This window comes from Anomalospiza imberbis, chromosome 17, assembly GCF_031753505.1.
Source record: "Anomalospiza imberbis isolate Cuckoo-Finch-1a 21T00152 chromosome 17, ASM3175350v1, whole genome shotgun sequence".
NCBI lineage: Eukaryota > Metazoa > Chordata > Aves > Passeriformes > Viduidae > Anomalospiza > Anomalospiza imberbis.
Window position 1 is genome coordinate 10,964,600 of NC_089697.1, and position 17,664 is coordinate 10,982,263.

A 17,664-nucleotide genomic window follows, 5' to 3' on the forward strand; every position below is an offset into this window, starting at 1 on the left:
ACTATATTTATTTCAACTATTTTAATTTTGTTAAAATGATCCTGCTGCTTGGCATCACCTTTTCCTTCCAACCATTCTTTATGCATGCAAGAGGTTTATTGATTCCTCATTATTGCCTCTTAATGTGCTCTACAGAAGTTCTATTTTACTGGTTTTTTTTTGCAGAGCTGGGGAAATGCATGTCTTCAAATTAATGGATTATAGGGAACATTCCTGCTCCTAGTGGAGATCATATATATACAGTAATGCTAATATGCTAATAGGACAAGTAATTATCTAGAATGATGAGAGACACGAAGACTTCAATGGACAGAATTAAAAATGAACTTTCTAAGAACTTCCATTTTAGAATAAATGAATGGTTTGATGGATTATTAAATATAAAGCTTAAAATATACCCAACAGAATACTATTAAAATTGCTTTGCTCCCATGGAAAAAAAATATTCCTGTTTAAAATGCGCTTTTTCTGACTCTTCAGTTGCTCTGTTTCACTCCAGCATGGCATCACTGAGTATTGTCCCAGGGGTTATTTATAAGCATGGCATTTGTTTTATACAAAAGAAACTCAATTACTACTTTCCAATAACATAACTTCTATCTGTGAGATTAATCAAACTCAAAAGGCCAGTCCTCTTTCATGACAGTACTTTCTGCTATGATGCTTTCAAAGTAAAGATGGATTTGTGGGGTTTATCTCAGTTTAGGTGGAAATGGAAATTGGGATGTTGTCCATAACATTGGGAGCTCAGTTAATCTCACAGAACAGTCACCCAGATCTGTGTCTCCCTTGAGCATGTCAGGGCTTTGGGGCACAAGAACCATGTCCTTTGTGAGTGTTTCTGACACTTTATCATCTTTCCTTCCATGACTTCTGGTTTGTACTCAGGCAAGCTTTGAAATTACTCCACTAAATGCTTCACTTTTCCATGGGAATGAAAAGCAGGCAGACTGGTAACATGTTACATCACAAACTTGGTTTACTGGAAAAACAGCTGAAAACATCAGATTAGGATCATTTAATGGGATCTGGATACATAGGTTGTTCATGTTAGCTGACTGCATCTGTATGTTGAAGTTTATATTTATCCAGCTTGAGCTGGATTTCTTGGCAGAAGGATTTAGCTGGGTTTAGAGCAATTATGTAAAACATACGTACCAGCTCAGGCTGCAGCACGTGTAAACCAAGGGAAGGCAGAGCTACATTCAAGATGGGAGAGCATCAAACACTAAACTACATGGATTGATTGCAGCAGGGAGGAGCTTGAAAGATGACAAGCCTTAAATTCAGACACTGAGTTTTCCTCTCTGTTTGGATTGAAGGTTTTTATTCATTTGCTTGTTTATTCTCTGCAAATATGTGTTTCCTACTGTCCTGAAAGAGCCTCTGATAAAAAAAAAAAAATTAAGAATTTTTACTTACCTTGTTCCATCATCTCCAGAAGGCCTTTCTTAATGAGTTCATCCTTCCCTTGCCGTGCTGTCATCTTCTTCTCCAGCACTGCACAAAGTAGTGGCACAACACAGCACCAGCAGAGCAGACATGTAATGGGGTGAGAAAGAGGCAACATGGAAATTCCCTCTAGTCTCAACTCCTGGAAAGGACTGCAAGGATTTTGTTTTGGGGAGCATGGATTGGTCAGCTGTTTGTGCCTCTTTGTTAAAATCACCACATGTAAAGCTGTGGTTTATGATGTGAGGTGCTGTCAGATCACTCTGAGTGCAGTCACGGGGATTTCAGAGCCCCTTGGAACTGCCTTGGACAGTGTCCTCCACTGGGACATTCCCACAGGATACAGAGGCAAGTGGAGAGAACTGCACTGTCCCATCTTAGGAAAATGTAAGTGACTTTGTCTCCGTATTGATCTCCTAGGACAAGCCTGGAGACCAGTGAGAGGATGCTGTGCTGTGTGCTGGGCTCCTTCCCCTCAGACACAGCTGCTTGAGGGAAGGCATTTCACATGCTGCAGCTTCCTCCTGTCACTTCTCATCATGTTACTGTGACCTATATAAACTTCACCCCAAATAAAAGGGGTGACAATACTTGAGGCCATAAATGTAGCCTGTGTGGAGAAGGCACAGCCCATGGAAAGCAGTCTGGGGGCAAGGCTTGTGATTCACTCTCATATTTTGACCTTTCCTTCTAAATGTACTAAATTGTGTTATATAGGAAGTCAGCCTATATGGGCCCCTTAAACATTATTAATCTGTTGAATGCTGCAATCTCTGAGTTGGGCTTGGCTCAGGTCACCTTTAACATGTCCCATGAAAGCTTTGCTGTGCAGCATCCCTCTCCTGTTCTCAGCCTACCTGCAGATGTCTGCTTTAGCTTCTCATTTTTCTTTTTCCGCCACTTCCACGGTTTGAAGATCCTGCCCAGTGTTGCCAGTTTGCTGTTCCTCCTCACTGGTGGAGTTCGAATCCCTGAGACCAAGTAGTCAGAACGCACTGCAGGGGACTGCTCCATCTCATCTGAGAGGGAGAGAGAGGAAAAACCTGTTAGACAAAACCCCACAGTGACTAGCAAAGGGCAGGCAAAGGTGCTCACAAGGCAGTGGTGCCACTTCCCCCCAAAAGCTGCAGGGAGCTGCCACAGCCTCCTGAAACCAGGAGAGCTGAGAGCTCCCCATGGCTTTAACAGGAGCAGTGGAAGTTTAACACATCTGTAAATCAGGCTCACGTGGCCTCCAGTTAATCACATCAATGTAATGCTCATTTAGGAAAATGCAGACTTTTATGAAAAGCTGAGAGGAAGCGTGAGAGAGCTCAGATCCCTTTGGAATCCCCTGATACCAGTTCTGTTCCTGGGTCACAGGATATTGCTGTCTTTTAAATGAACTCTTCACGTGAGCTAACACAGAACACGCTGACTTTTGTGAGCTAATGCAAATCTTATATAAAAGAAGAGTTTGTTTGATATGTGCTATGTAAGTATAATCTCAGAACTACTGTGAAAATTTATTCCTTGAGAAAGCTAAGGGGAAAATTCTTTCCTTTTTGTCCAGCCAAGCCACAGGAATTCAGAGATAATGCTTCAGCTGGAAAATCAATTTAGGTATTTTTAATAATTTTCCTTGAAAATGCACCACAAGTTTTGCTTATAGACAAGTGTTGCATGAAACAATACCCACTGAGTATTCACAGTTGTGTGCCAGCCAGTGCCATGGAGGACAGTGGGACAGTCCCCTAAATGGGGCTATTGATGTCTTTAATGAGATTTGCATTACAGCACCAGTATAGTCATTGTTGAAAGAGAAGCTGCCATCAGACCTGTTGCAGAAATAAAAACTGAGCAGCAATTTGTATTTCTTTTCCCAACAACCAGTTATGATTTAAATTGTGGATGTGAAGATATGAACATATGTACATTTCCAAGTAATTTTTCTCTGGAACAGCAACATTTATCATAAATTGCTTTATGACTGCAAGATCATACATATCCAGCATCTTCTAGGCTTTGTTTTTAAGTTAACAGGGTGAAAATGCCTAAATCACAGCATGGAGGTGGGGATTTCCAAGTAAACAGGAAACAATTTTTGGAAGATTATTAAACACAGCAGGGGAATCAACACATTCCTCCTCTTCCATTTAATTTTGAAAATACTGGTAATAGAGATGAATCATTCAGTGGAGACAAAACTTGGCTATGTGAACTATTAGAGCAGAGAAAAGCTGTAACAATTCCCCACACACATCATACATGCCCCGTGAAATTCTCTTTCTTTGTATTGAATTTAGAGCACCATTTTTCTCATTCTACTGAGTTTATCTGGGGGTTTAATTTACAAGAGATTTAAAGTAATTTTTTTTTTCCTTTGAACTCATGGTGCCTACCAAGGTGATATTTATAATTTACAATTTGGAGGTCACTATTAAGTTGAGAGCAGAAAATAGCAATGAGCCTTGCACAGAAGGAAGGCAGTAGCCTACAGACCACAGCTGGAGTGCCAAGATATTCTGCTCCTTTCCTAGCAGCGTATTCAAAAATGAGAAGTACCACAGAAATAAGCTTTGAAGAATTAGAGCTGCTCTTGATTACAGCAATAGCAATGAGAATGGAAAATGGCAGAGCAGATCTCCTATTAATTTGCTATTATGATCACTTTAAAGCTGTAATAGAAGCCTCAGGAAATAGCATTTGGTCATTTCTTGTGACACCTCTTGAGTGGAAATAGAAATGTTCATGAAATTAGCTCATCTCCAAAGAGCTGCAGATGAGGCTGTGAATCAGAGCCCTGTCCCTGGGAGCTGCAGTGGAGAGGGACAAGCTCAGCTCAGCTGTCCCTGCTCCTTGTCAGACTGCACTGCTGCTCCTCCCAGGCCAGGAGTTTGTCAAACATGGAAGTGAGGATTAAACAAGAAGTTGATTTACTGGCTCTGCTGTGTTTCCTTTGGGATGTAGGTGCCTGCAAAGAGGGTAAGACATCCCCCACATGTTTTGTTTAATACTGGTAGCATGAGGTCATTTGAACTTTTTGCCAGATAGGGGATACACAAAGAACCAAGAAATCATTTGAACCCGAACCTGTGGGTCTCCAGCAATGCTCATGGTCCCAGATATTCCCCTAAGAAGGGGAATGGGGAGATATCACAAGGACACTGAGGTTTCCCTGAGTGCTTCTGAGGCTTACAGCAGCCCTGCCAGATGCGTTTCTTCCCTCCCTTTCTGCCCTCTTGGCAGTGGAAATGCAAGGACTTTGTGCCTTAGACTTTGACTGCAGATTAAACACAGGTAAAGATCCAATGTCAAAGGAGGAATAGCAGCTAAAACATATGTTCCAGTGGAAGTTTCTGTGGGCTTTTTAACTTTATTAATGGTTCTCATATGGTACAAGCAGTCCTTCTCACCATATGCAGTTTCTATACTGTGCATTGGGAGAGATGGACACAAAAATAGAGACACAGCAAGACAGATGTCCTGAAGTCCTGAATAACAAGGAAGTGGTCTCACTGGCAATGAGAATCACAAGAGAGCCCTTGGAGCACCTCATTTCCAGTCAGTTCATTTTCTCCTGGTTGTGGGTTGGCTGCTTGGGAGATCAGAAGTTGACAGCACAAAAAGAATTTCCCACATACAGCAGTGCCTGCTGGAGGAGAAGGCACTCCTAAATATCAGCCAGTTCCTGCAGCCAACAAGCTGCCAAGGCTTGCCAACCCTCCAACCACTCTGTGAAACATTCAGCACATTTTTTTAATCTGCAGTCAATATTTTAATTATACTAACTGTTCTGTGGAATAATGTGGTTATTTCTCCCAGAGCCTGACAGCCTGGGGCCAGGCCATGCAATTACACAGGGGATGTCTGCAAAATACAAACAGCCAAGAGCCAAACCATGACTCTCCAAATCAGCAGGGGGAAGCAAGCAGCAGCTTAACTCTCTGTGTGATGTGGAAGGATGAGGGGCAGTCACAGCTAAGCCAGCCTGTTGGCCCTCACTGCCCCACAAGCGGGCAATCCTCAGCCCTGTGGGGCCACAGGATTTTGCTCTGGCTGAAGCTTATTGGCTGTTTATGCCAAAATCACTTTAAATTCCTTGCTGTACACATTTGAGGGCAAAGCCTCCTGTGCTGGAGCTTCAGCCCCAAAACAAACCCCTCACATATCACAAACTCCTCAACTGCTCCGTGTGTGCCAAAGGGGTGGAAACCAATGTGGCTGTGCCCCTGCTGATGATGCTGGGCAAGTTCTTCTCACAGTGCTAGCTGGGTAATTTCTAGAGCTCCTAACAGTGATGCAGTGTGAGTGGGTTAATGTCTGAGACATCCCCAGTCAGAAGAGGGGAGAGGTTCCAAAGTGACGGGCACTGCTCTGCACTGCAGCTCTGGGCTGCAGAATCAACCAGGCAACAAAGAAGGAGCAAATAAACCATAATATTCATTACATTTGGCTCCAGGGTCTGACCCCTCAGAAAGAATGAGCATCTGTAGCTTCTGTTGACATCAGCAGCAGTTGTAGTGAAAAACACCCCCTTGCTTTCTTCTTTAAAACATTGTGGTGCCATAAATAGAGCACTCTTCCTGCAATTCCCCTCTCTGTGGGAATTGTGCAATGATTGTGAAGGTTTTCTGCTCACAGAAGCTCTCCCATTTGCACATATCAGACCCTGCCTTCATCCCAGCCAGCCTCCCACAGAAATGGGGCAGGTTTGCTGGGACATCTGTGAATCGTGTGATGGGAGAGTGCCCTGAGCTGCCCACAGCCCTCATTGCTGCAGCAGCTGGGTCTGGTGCTGAGGTGATCATGTCTGGGTGGTAACAGCATTGTTAAACTGAGCACTAGGCTCAGAGAGCTGGGTTTATCTTCTCGGGTTTTTGCAGAGTGTGCAGCTGGATGCTTGGGTTGCTGATTACAACCGCAGGATGCATTCCACAGGCTGAGGAATGGCAGCTGGGAACATCAGGGATGCAGGGCTGAGTTACACTGACCTTGCCATGCAGGCAGGCTGCAGGGGACACGGGATGTCCTCCTGTGAATGCAGCAAGAAGTTTGTGGGAAGATGAAGGATGCTGAACTTTAATGTGCTGGGAATTCTGGTAACTCAAATTCACAGTAATGAAAGTTGTGCCTTGCTAAATCCTGTGTGTACATTAGTAGGAGAAGGACCACTGAAAAATCTGCAACCTGCAGGCAGTTTAAAAATAACACAGCAGACAAGAGCTGCAGGCAAATTTGTAAGGCAGGCGTGCTCTGTTTGCTGATGAATAGGTTTGGGATGCAGCTCTGCATGTTTTCTCCTTTACTGTCATTGCATATCTCTCTGCAACTCATGTATTGAGCTAAAAAAGGAAATAAAGGTTCCCTTTGGTCCACTGCAGAGGGTAGAGACAGTGACTGGAATCAAAATGACCTCCCTGGCTTTTGGGCTAGAGGTGCCTTTACCACCAGTAACTTTCAGTGCTGCCTGGAATTCAGGACTGCCTCTAAAAAGGAGGTGAGGGAGATGACACTGGGGGAGCTGAGCTTTTAAAGGGTTCCTGTGTCCCCCTGGTCACTCCCAAACTGAGCCAGCACTTCCCTCAAGGTGGTCCTTGTCATCCATCAGTGAGAGGAGCCTGCAGGGCAGGCAGAAAAGTAGTCTTGGTTTCAGAGTTAGGATTATCCTGAGTGTTGTGAAAGAGAATTAGGAGCAGGAACAATCCCCCTTTTCCTTAGATTAGCATCCTAAAAAACCAGAGAACTGACCACAGAGACTGAACATGCAGGATAGGGATAAGTTGCTTGTGTCTGGAAGCCTTTGAATGCTCGTGTCTTATATTCCAGAGAAGCAGAATTCAAACTGAAGAGCTTTTTTATTGCACCAGTTAGATGTTTCCTGTGATGGAGCTCTTCCTTGTTCTAAAAATGTTTTCTGTCACCTGCATTTCTGCAGACATGCTCTCTTTCTTGACTCTCTTTGAAAGAGAACTGCAGCAGAACGTTCCACTTTGAAGTTTCCATTTCAGTTTTTCGCACATAGAGTATTTTTATTTTTGCAATTTTGAATGACTGTTAGAAACTAGAAATGAAAATTATAAAGGAGAAAAGAAGTTTATTCGAACCTGAAATTTTTCTAATTTTTTGAATGACTCTGTATTTGAAGCTGTGAATGTTTCAGCATTGTTTGGGACTGATTTGAGAAAAACTAACACAGAATCCTTTGTAAAAGAGAAAACCTAGTTCTTAACAGCTAGATATTTAGAAAGGCAAGGTACCTGTAATAAATATTGAATGTAATCATGAGCTGATTTTGGGTGCACAGCTGCTTATGTGACATAGATTGTTGCTCTGACACATCACATCCATTAGACCAAAAAAACACTGAAATAAAGTAGAGAAAACTACAGGTTTGAGGTGCAAATTCAGGCCTTTACCTATCCAAATTTTTAGGTTTTGTATGGTCAATGGTGTAAGGAAAGAAATGTTGAATGTTAAAATCTCTCCATTGCAACCCTTTATGTTCCTGATTTCCCGCCATGGATTTCATCTGAGAGCTGAACCTCCCAAGGAGCAGATGGAGAGTGGGCCATGTTTATCCACATGGCATCTACGTCATCCCCTGAGTTACCTTGGGGGGAAAATCTGGCACAGGAAATTTGTGCAGGCTGCAGACTCACGGAGATCCATGAAGGCAGGGTGAAAATGCAAAGGTAAAAAGCAGGGAAATACAGAGACAGCTCTGGGTTCAGCTTCCCCTCAGTAAAGGCTGTGCTTGGGCTCAATCACTTTTCCATTTCCTGGGTGATTTAAATCCTGATTAAGTTTTTATACTTCCCTGCATGAAAATGCAAGTTTACTATGTGGTCTCCAAAGTCTGAACTTCCATTTTTACTTCAGACTCAAAAGGCTTGCCATTTGTCCTTGTTCTATAACTTGCACTGCTCTTTAGTATGTTAAATTATGATTTAACATTTTTCTCTAATGGGAGGAAATAAAATAAAACCCCCAAAACATAAACTTGTGGGTGGTAGGAGGGAGCTGTGCTTGCCAGGGAAGTTTATTTCCATTTTGTCATGCTGAGCCTCCTTCAAAGTATTTGGATTTTAAAACCAGGTTACCCTGACATGAATGGGGAAACAGATTATGCTTATCAAAGGAAAGAGAGTAGGGAAGTGGCAACTCCAGCTAAATCTCTTAGATAAAAAATATGCTTTGTATGCTTGAGATTTGTGATTTCTTCCAGAAAACGTTCCTTTGGAAAGTTGACATATCACCTACGAGCATTACCACCAAGTGAGCCAAGGTGCAAAGAAATTAATCAGGAACTTTTCATGCTTTTGGATCATTGTGTCAAGCTCCAGCACCACTTGCTGTGATTTACAATGCAGGGTGTGACATTAGCAGTTCATTAGCAAAATAGGTTTGCCAGTGTTTGCATAAAGGAACCCACAACAGCCTTACCTGGGTAAGAAAGAGCTCAGTAACAATAAGAAAATGAACCTGGTGAGGGATTGCTGTGTAATCATTTTTAATTCAGTTACCTGAGCCTGTACAATGTCTTTGGAGAGAGCAAAGCTGCCTTTTGCAAGCCTCTCCCCCAGTTGAGAGCTGGCTCAGGCAGCAGAGCAGCATCTCCCCAGATCCAGAAAAAATCCATTCAAATGAAATAAAAATCCTTTCAGACGGGCACTGCCTCTGCAGAGGGCCAGGAGCCTGTGCAAATCTGTCCCTCTGCAGCTGCAGGGGGTTTGTGCCACACACCTTACAAATCCCCAGGGCTGGGCACTTTCCCCAGGCCCCTGAAGGGATGCTGTGCTGCAGGACACAGGGAGCACAGGGATGTTTTGGATGTTTTGGATGGGGCTTGCCATGCCCTCAGAGCAGTAAAGCTGCTGTCTGCACTGCAGGACCAGCCTTTCATCACCTGCAGTTGTTTAATTAGCTGTAGCCTTGCTGCAAACCTGTTGAAAGGATGTTTTTTATAGCATTCTCAGGGAGTCTGCAGACTGAAACACACCCTGGGCTGTCTCCAAGAGGCACCTTCAAATCCCTTCCACTGCAGTTATCCCTGACAGCAGCTGCCTTTGGAGGGACATGGAACACCCAGGGAAGGCACTGGTGTAAGGGCACCGTGCTTGCCAGCAGGGACTGCTTTTCTGGGATTCTGGATTAGTTTCTGGGATTAATCCACTGCTTTTTCTGAGATTTATGACCCAGGGCTGACCTCTTTAGGGTTCCTCCAGTTTATGGGAGTCCGTGTCTGTCAGGCATACAGTTAGCTCTCACTGTACGTCTATCCAAAACTTGTCTATTCAAGAATTAATCAAATCCTGATGTCCTAGGCACTTTCATGCCCTTGTAATTTCATGCATAATTTCCCTCTACTCGAACACATCACAGCTCTCAGTTGGTGCTGTCACTGTTCAGCGCCACTGCTGCAGATGGAAAACACTCTTTGTGCTCTGTGAAATGCAAGAGCATCTCCTTTTGTTCTGTTTTCTCCTTTATCACTTCTGCTGCTTCATACTCTTGCTTTCCTCACACCCAGTGGCAACAAACACACCTCAGTCACCAGTCGGGTGCTCCCTCCAGGCCTGCTCTAGGGAACTGGACAGAGATTTGGGAGAAGGAATGCTTAGACAACAAAACTCTGACATAAACCAGAACAGCTACAGGGAAAGGTAGATAGAAACAGGCACAGTGACCCAATTCAACTTTTGTCTAAGGCTGTGCATCCAGTGTGGTTCCTTGTAAAACTGTTCTAAAGCTACCAGTGATTTATACACCTGGTTGGTATGGAAATTGTAATGAAACCCTTCTTGGAAGTTCATTTCACCTGAATGGATGTTAAATACTTTCTAGGGATGGTTTGCTCTGCTGGATGTAACATTCTGAAATTTTAGACACATGTAGGAAATACTTAAAGGGGAACATTGTTTTTAAAAATCATTTATTCCACTGTTTACTGGTGCCTCTCACCAAGGCAATTATACTAAATACTCAGCAGTTCTTCAAAGCAAGGTACCACAAACCCCCAGCACCTTTGAAAAGCCACATCTGTGCTTAAACACAGAGCAGTCAGATGCTACCAAGTCCCCAAGGGTGATGTCACCTGTTGTCACCTGTCAAATCCTGCATTAAACATCATCCTTAGCATGGATCTTTCTCAAAGTTCACATAAGGGTTTTAAAGCACTGGTCTAACCAAACTGCAGCATGCCTTCTAAAATTCAATTCTTCACTGGTCAAGGGACAGGAGAAATAATTGCTTATCAAATTTACTGTAGTGATTATCACTGTTTGCCTGAACCAAGATCACAATCTAATCCTAATGGAAATGGCAGGATCTTCAGAGCAAGAATAAACATGGAAATACTCTAAACATGTGAAGCTTTCTCCTCTGCAGCTCTTGGAATTACTACATTCCAGGTCGTTTCCTTCTTCTATTATAGGAACTAGCAAAAACAAACTACTGAGTTGTAATCCTTGGCCTGTGTAAGAAACAGCAAAATAGAGAGACAATGTCCCACATGGCAATAACAAAATGAGAATTTTGGCAGGAGAACAGCAATATCTGTCCATTAACTCTCTGTGTCACCGAGCAGCCAAGAAGGGAGAACTATGGAAGTAACTGCAATTCTTCTTGCTAATGTGATTTATTGGTTGTGTCTGCATTAGCAAGAAATGCAGTGTTAGAAGTGGGGCTGTGAGCAGCTGGTGCTGAGGACTCAACACCTCCTGGCTGCATTTGTTAAGCAGCAGTGGTGTGATCTTGTGACTCCAACTCGACAGTGAACGAGCTCTTTCCTCACAAAGTGCAAATGAAACAAGATTCTTCTTGATAATAAAAATACCAGCCAAACTAAACAACCAGCCTTCCAAAAATAAACTAAGAATGCCTGTGTTTTCTTCCCAGAGGATGGATGAAGATCATTATTTGTCTCACTAAATTGAAAGATTCAAAAGCCCCTAATCACACATGCAAATTCTTAAGACTTGTTGGTATGAAAATTCACCAACTTTCATCAAGACATTGGCTCGTAAATTTTTGGCAAAGTAAAAGTTCCTTTGTATTGCATTTTTCTCCATATTACAGCTTATCTGAAATGTCCTTATATTGCATTATAAATACCTGTGTCCAGAGTGGCAGGTACCTTCCCGGGGCCTTCCAACAACAGATTTTAGCATGAATGAAATTGCTATGCATAGATTAACAATGGAAAGTCCAAAATTCCTAGAATGATGCTGAGGTCGTGACAGAAAAAGGAAATTTAATGCACAAATGGATGAGTTTCTTTCAGCTTTTCTTCTAATGTTCATAGCACATTGAATTTAGTGGAGAAAGGACCCTGCTTTTAACAAGAGTTGTACTGGTTTTATTAACTAGAGTCAGTTCTTGCAGTTCAGTGCAACAACTGAGGTCTGTATTCATTTTTTAGCTCATAAAACATTCTTTCCATGCAATCTAGAGAATTGTTGCTAAAATAGTGTAGAAAAGACATTATGACCATTTATTGAAATGGTTAGATTTGAAAGAACGGGAGAGATATCTTGTAAAGCTCATTTCAAATTCAAGTTGTTTTCAAGGACAAAACTTGTGTGTTGCTGAGGTTGTACTGCTTCTAACAGCTGCAACAGCCACAGAATAAACCTCAGCAATATGTCTGCAGATGGTTAAAATCTCCAGGAATATTAGCCAGTAGTCTGGACAAGTAGGATGTTTAATGACTGCAGTGGTTACACCTCAAATGGAAATACACAGAGGAAGAAACTTATTCAAAGCAGGGACAAAGAATGCCAGGAGCTAAACTAAAATGTACACGGTAACTGCTGAGAAATGGCTTTTTTTATAGATATATTTTAGAAGTCTACTGGTAAAAGTTCTCCACAGGTGCCTTTAAGTGCTGGCAGGTGCCCCTGAGTGTCACCTGCGGTTGATGTGTCAGGTGCTCTGCTCCTCCGGGGCCAGCCTGTGGGTCAAACAGGAGACGATGCAGCAACTCCTGAGCTGCACAAGATCTTCCTACTCAACATCATCCCATGGCTCTGTCCAGGAACCTCAGGGGCTGGGGCCAGCAGGGTGAAGGTGGAGCAGCCTCAGTTGCCCTGGGATTCCAAACCCTCTTTGCACTGTGTCCCACAGACAGACACTGCTGAGCAGAGTCCTGCCATGCACATTTTGTCTTAAGGGGTAAGATTACTCCAGTTCTGTGTTTAGATACTTAATTTATAATGTAATGGTGTAAAAAAAAAAAAAGAAAAAGTGGACAATCTACAATTTTGAGAAGTGTCTAGAGAGCACGGTTGCACTTCTGTTCTACTGGTCAGGTCTTATGCACATTTCCCATATTAAAGCATGACAGGAGGCTCTGTCTTTGTACAGACAAATTTTGTTCATTTTACTGGCCATAGGTCTTAAATTCACATTTTTTTTTAAACCAACTGTCCTAGACAGCTCCTTGGTCTCCAGCTCTTGATTTTCATTTGGGAAATGTTTTTGAGACAGAAACCTCTAATGAGTGTTTTTCTAACATTTGCCTTTCATCAGCAGGAATATTTGACTTTATTTTCTTGCTTTCTTCTCCTATTTTTTTAGTTCTTAATTTATTACTTTTTACACAAAAGGAATAACCAGCTCTGTAACAAAACTATCTTCTTATAACCACCACAGAATATGAACTGAATTTCAGTTTCAGTGCAAGAGATTTTTATTAAACAAGTAAATAATAGTCTTGTTAATTTCAACCATATCCTGGGCCTGGTTTTATGTCTCACAAAGCCCAAACAGCTTGGAAGGAAAACCAGCATGGAATATTTTTACCCTGTCTGACCTAAATTTATGTATGTTTTAGTTCTTCCAAGAGAAAGAGAAGTGGTATATCTACTCCCTCTTCTCAGTTTCTTTTCAGCACTCATATTTTAACTGTGTTCTCAGCTGCCTGCATGAGTCATGGAGAGCTGGAAACAAGAACCCCCCACAATATTGTAATAACTGCTTCCTCAGGAGACAGCTTCTGTGTGTTTTGGGGGATACCACTAAAAAGCCACAAAAATCTCCTGAAAGCTTCCTTGTACCAGAAACCTCCATGGGAACCAATAGAGGAAGTGACAATATCTTAGCTGCAAAAAGAGATTATTTATGAGTGTAATAATGACAAAGATACCTGAGGATTTCCATACAACTCTCTTGAAATTCATGTAATTGTTCTCCAGCTTTTGCAGAGATTTCAGACTGCTGTTGACTTTGTGGATTGTTTTGTGTAATAATAATATTGAATTTCACTGGTCTAGGCATAATTTGGATTTGGTCCTGTGATGTTCCAAGAAACTCTGAAATCCACAGGCTTTTGTAAGAACTGGGAGGGTGTTCAGTGCTTGCCACACTGATCCACACTGTTCCAAGATAATAAGTTCATCCAATGTCCCTTCCTGTACAGTGTAAGTTACTTCCAAATTAAATCTGTTTGCGGCCGCCTAAAAATATTTAGAAACAATGGGGGAAAACCATCCTTCATTCTGAAATGCCATAACTTATTGGGAACAAGCCAGACCCCTCTTCCTTTGGTTCATGTCTCGACTGAGCAGGGCACAGCAAACCAGGTCAAGGATCTTGTGCAGTGAGAGGAAAAAGAAAAAAAGGTCAACTTAATCATAAACCAAATTCTCTGGGGGTTCAAATGGATTCAAAGAGCAAACACACAACAGTAAAAAGATGTTGTGAAACATTAACAGAGGCTCTTGGTATCATATGTGCCCATCAGCTGTCCAGCATTTATAGGCCTGTGTGATTGTGCCTTAGTGTGCCTTGGCTCAGTCCTGCTGGCTGGAGCTTATCTGCCTCTAACACAGAGATTCAGTCCTAAATTCCTGCCTATGAGGTTAGACAAGGAGTTGCTCACACCGAAATCACATCTCCCCACCAGAGACTCTTCCCTTTCTCACTGGGCTACCCTGCCCCTTCTCTACAGCCATTCTGCTTTCACAGCCTGTTTCTGCTGTCATTTCACCTCTGCACAGCTCAGACTGCTCATCCTGCAGCCTCCCCTCCCTGCTCAGTGCAGTTTGCTGAGCCTCTGCACAGGAACAGCCTGACTTTAATCAAGACTATGCAGGAATAGCCTTTCTTCTCCAAGAAAGCTTTTAGACATTACAAGTATTCAGGGTTCGTTTACAACATTGGGTAATGAAGCAGAGCTAAAAATACCATATGTTGCTTTGCCACTGCCCATTCATTGCTATAAATGACTGGAATTTCGGTGACTGCAGAACAAAACATGTTTTATAGTTTTTCTTTTAAGTGAAGCTGTGTATAAAGCTCTTTGCCACTTGGAATATCCCAGTGTTTTACATAAGAGGATAACAAAGTTTATTTGGAAAAGGCTGCGAAGCCTGCAGCTTGTTTTCCTCTCATTTTCTTTAATGAATGAGGAGAGATCTTAGAATGTGTGATCACAGGAGTGGAACTGGCTGAATTTTCTCAGTTATAAGAAAATACAGTGAGGAATTTACTGAGTCTGCCCCCCAGAACATCACCTCTGATTGGCAATTCAGTGCACTGGATAAGCAGAAATCTTTTCAATCGGCTCCAAGCCTCCTCTGCAATCTGTGTAAATCTATTTCAGCAATGGAATGAGATTATCAAAGCATGACAGAGAACTGACACATAGGGCCAGATTGTTTGAAGATGTTTATTTTAAGTCATTTCACATAATCTTATTCACTATATTTGTTTTTTGAACTCAGAGAAGGAGAATATTTTTTTTCCTAGTAATTAAAACTCTGAAGGCGGACACTCTTTCCTGCACAATAAAAGAACTTATAATATTTTAGAAAGTATTTTAAAAAACCTTATAAAAACCCTCAACTAATTTCTTCTTTTCAAGTGCTGAAATGATCTAATGCTATTAATAGAAGATTCTTTCTCCGTGGAAAATTTATTCTTCTATTTAAAGCTACTGGGGAAAAGCTTGAAAGAACAAAAAATTATGATTGTGCCATCTGGCTATCAGTATAGCCTTTGGATGATGAGTTCAGATAGCAGCTTCAGAATGCACACATTTATTTGGAAAGAAGGTGGGATGATAGACAAGGCATCATTTCTCCACACACTTGCATCCCATGGCTACACCCCTGCTAGAATCCCACCCATCTTGTCCCTTAGTGCTTGGGGAGGCAAATTGGGGGATCCCAGACTGACAGCCCTGAAAACCACAGATTTTTCTTCATGCCCAAAACCAGGCAGAGCTAATGCAGTAGCAGAACCTCCCCAGGTGCTGCTCAGCTAAGCCTGAGCCTAACCCAGATGCCCCAAGATGAGCAGAGCAGGTGTTGCTCTGTCCCCATGGTCTCCCTGCAGAGGAATGAAATTGATACCAGAGCTGGGATGACATTTCATGTGGGCAAAGGATGAGAATTCCTGTCACAATAAATCAGCAAAAAGAACACCTCCCCAGGAGTCCAAAGGGACATTTTATACTCAATAGCTCATATCCTGCTTCCAGGCACCTGATCCATTAGGCTTTACTTCCTTGACATGTGCTAGGACTCTTTAATTTTCTTCACATGCTGACTCTGCACCCAGGTGCCATTTCAGGGATTCACTCCAGAGTGATGAGAGTGATGTGTCTTGTGCATTCCTGGTGGGATCATGCAGAGATCACATTCACAAAAACACAGGGGTGTGTTGCCCAAAACATGTGATTCACAATAAACACAGTGAAACCTTAATAGAAGGCTTAAAGCTGAAAATCATGTACTTCTCTGGATTTTGTTCTTGCTTTAATAAGGAAATGGAGGCAAAGTATTTGTAAAGTGAACACTGTGCTAGAGATCTCTGACTAACCCAAACCCAGTTCTATCTCTGCAGCATCTGCATGGCTGTGAGCTCTAAAATGGAGAGCTAAGCAGCATTCCCCATTAGCAGCCTGCTGGATGGGAGGAATTATGCATTTCCATGATGTATGCATGGCATGTGATAAAACACAGCAGCTCAGACCCCCTAACACAACTTTTCTTCCACAAGAATATGTATCTTCTTCGCTTAGAAGATACAGACATGCCAAGCAGGTCTTGGTTTACAGACTCTCGGGCTGGTATCCAAAAATTGAGTTTTAGGGCATTCAGTAACAGATCAAAATGACCACCATTCCAATGGTACAAAGTGCAGATCCAGTAGAAATTCATTCTGCCCTCTCAGATTTTTTAAAATACATTGATTAGTCCACAGTGTCCCTGCAAGCTTTTTGCTGGATCAGGTATCATTTCTCTGCACCACTTGCACTTTGTGCCGTATCAAGAATTGTCTGTCATTCCCCAGTTGGCATTAGTCTGGCATAAAAGCACAGAGCTGGCATAAAGTGTAACACTGCTCTGGCTGATTTGACAGAAGTATGGTCATTTGCCCAAGCCTGCTCCGCAGGAAACCTGTCCTGCTGTTCAAAGCCCTCGTGCACAGACTTGGTGTCAACATCAGCCTCTCGTACGACGGCAGAGCCTGGCAGTGCCAGAAGGTGATGGGAAACTCAGGGAACAACATCCCTGCCTGTGCCCCAGCCCTGAGCTCAGGGTGGCAAAAACGAGACACCCCATGGTGGCTCCAGCCCCTGTGCACTTCACTGTGCTCAGTGACCCCAACTCTCACCAGCAGCTCCTGCCACAAGAACAGCGAGGAGAGGATTTTCGTAGGGCGTGAGCCTGTGCCGTGCAGCTGCAGCCAGCAAGGGGGATGCAGAACCTCTCTGTTTCCAGAGCAGAACAGATGCCCTTCCCTCATGTTTGCTCTTCTTGGCTTCTGCACCACAAATTCAGTAGCTATTCTGTAGTCTGTATCTATATAATATATCTACACTGTATAGAGGTATGAATGAGCATTACACATTATATTACGTAACTACATGTGGAAAATCTAAAAATAGCCATCAAGGAGTCTGCTGATAATATGGACTTGATTACAAAATAGCTGCTTCTCGTGGAGGTTAGAGTGAGAGAGGGTTTGGGAGCTTGATTTTAGAGTGGCACAGTCAGCACCAGAGATCCTGTAAACCCAACCCAGCTCCCCAGCAGAAGCCAGTGCTCAGCCTGCCTCGCTCAGCCAGGCTGCTCCTAACTCCTCCTCAATAATGCATCTCATTCATCTGAGTAGCATGCATGATGATTTTCAAATAAAACAAGATAAGGCATGAGTTAGAAGTTAGATTTTGGCATCTATTACAGCGCTGTCTTACACGTTCATATTTATAATGCTCGAGTG

General features: G+C 42.7%; 1 protein-coding gene across 3 annotated transcripts in view; it reads right to left on the reverse strand.

Annotated features, from left to right (window-relative positions):
• Positions 1-17,664, reverse strand: part of PHACTR3 (phosphatase and actin regulator 3) — a 101,663-nt gene that overhangs the window by 45,676 nt on the left and 38,323 nt on the right. For all 3 annotated transcript variants that reach the window (XM_068207974.1, XM_068207975.1, XM_068207976.1), the window contains exons 2-3: positions 2,310-2,471; positions 1,423-1,500 (exon numbers count right to left, since the gene is read on the reverse strand). In XM_068207974.1, coding sequence (XP_068064075.1) covers positions 1,423-1,500; positions 2,310-2,471 — 240 coding nt within the window. The remainder of the gene's footprint in view (positions 1-1,422; positions 1,501-2,309; positions 2,472-17,664) is intronic.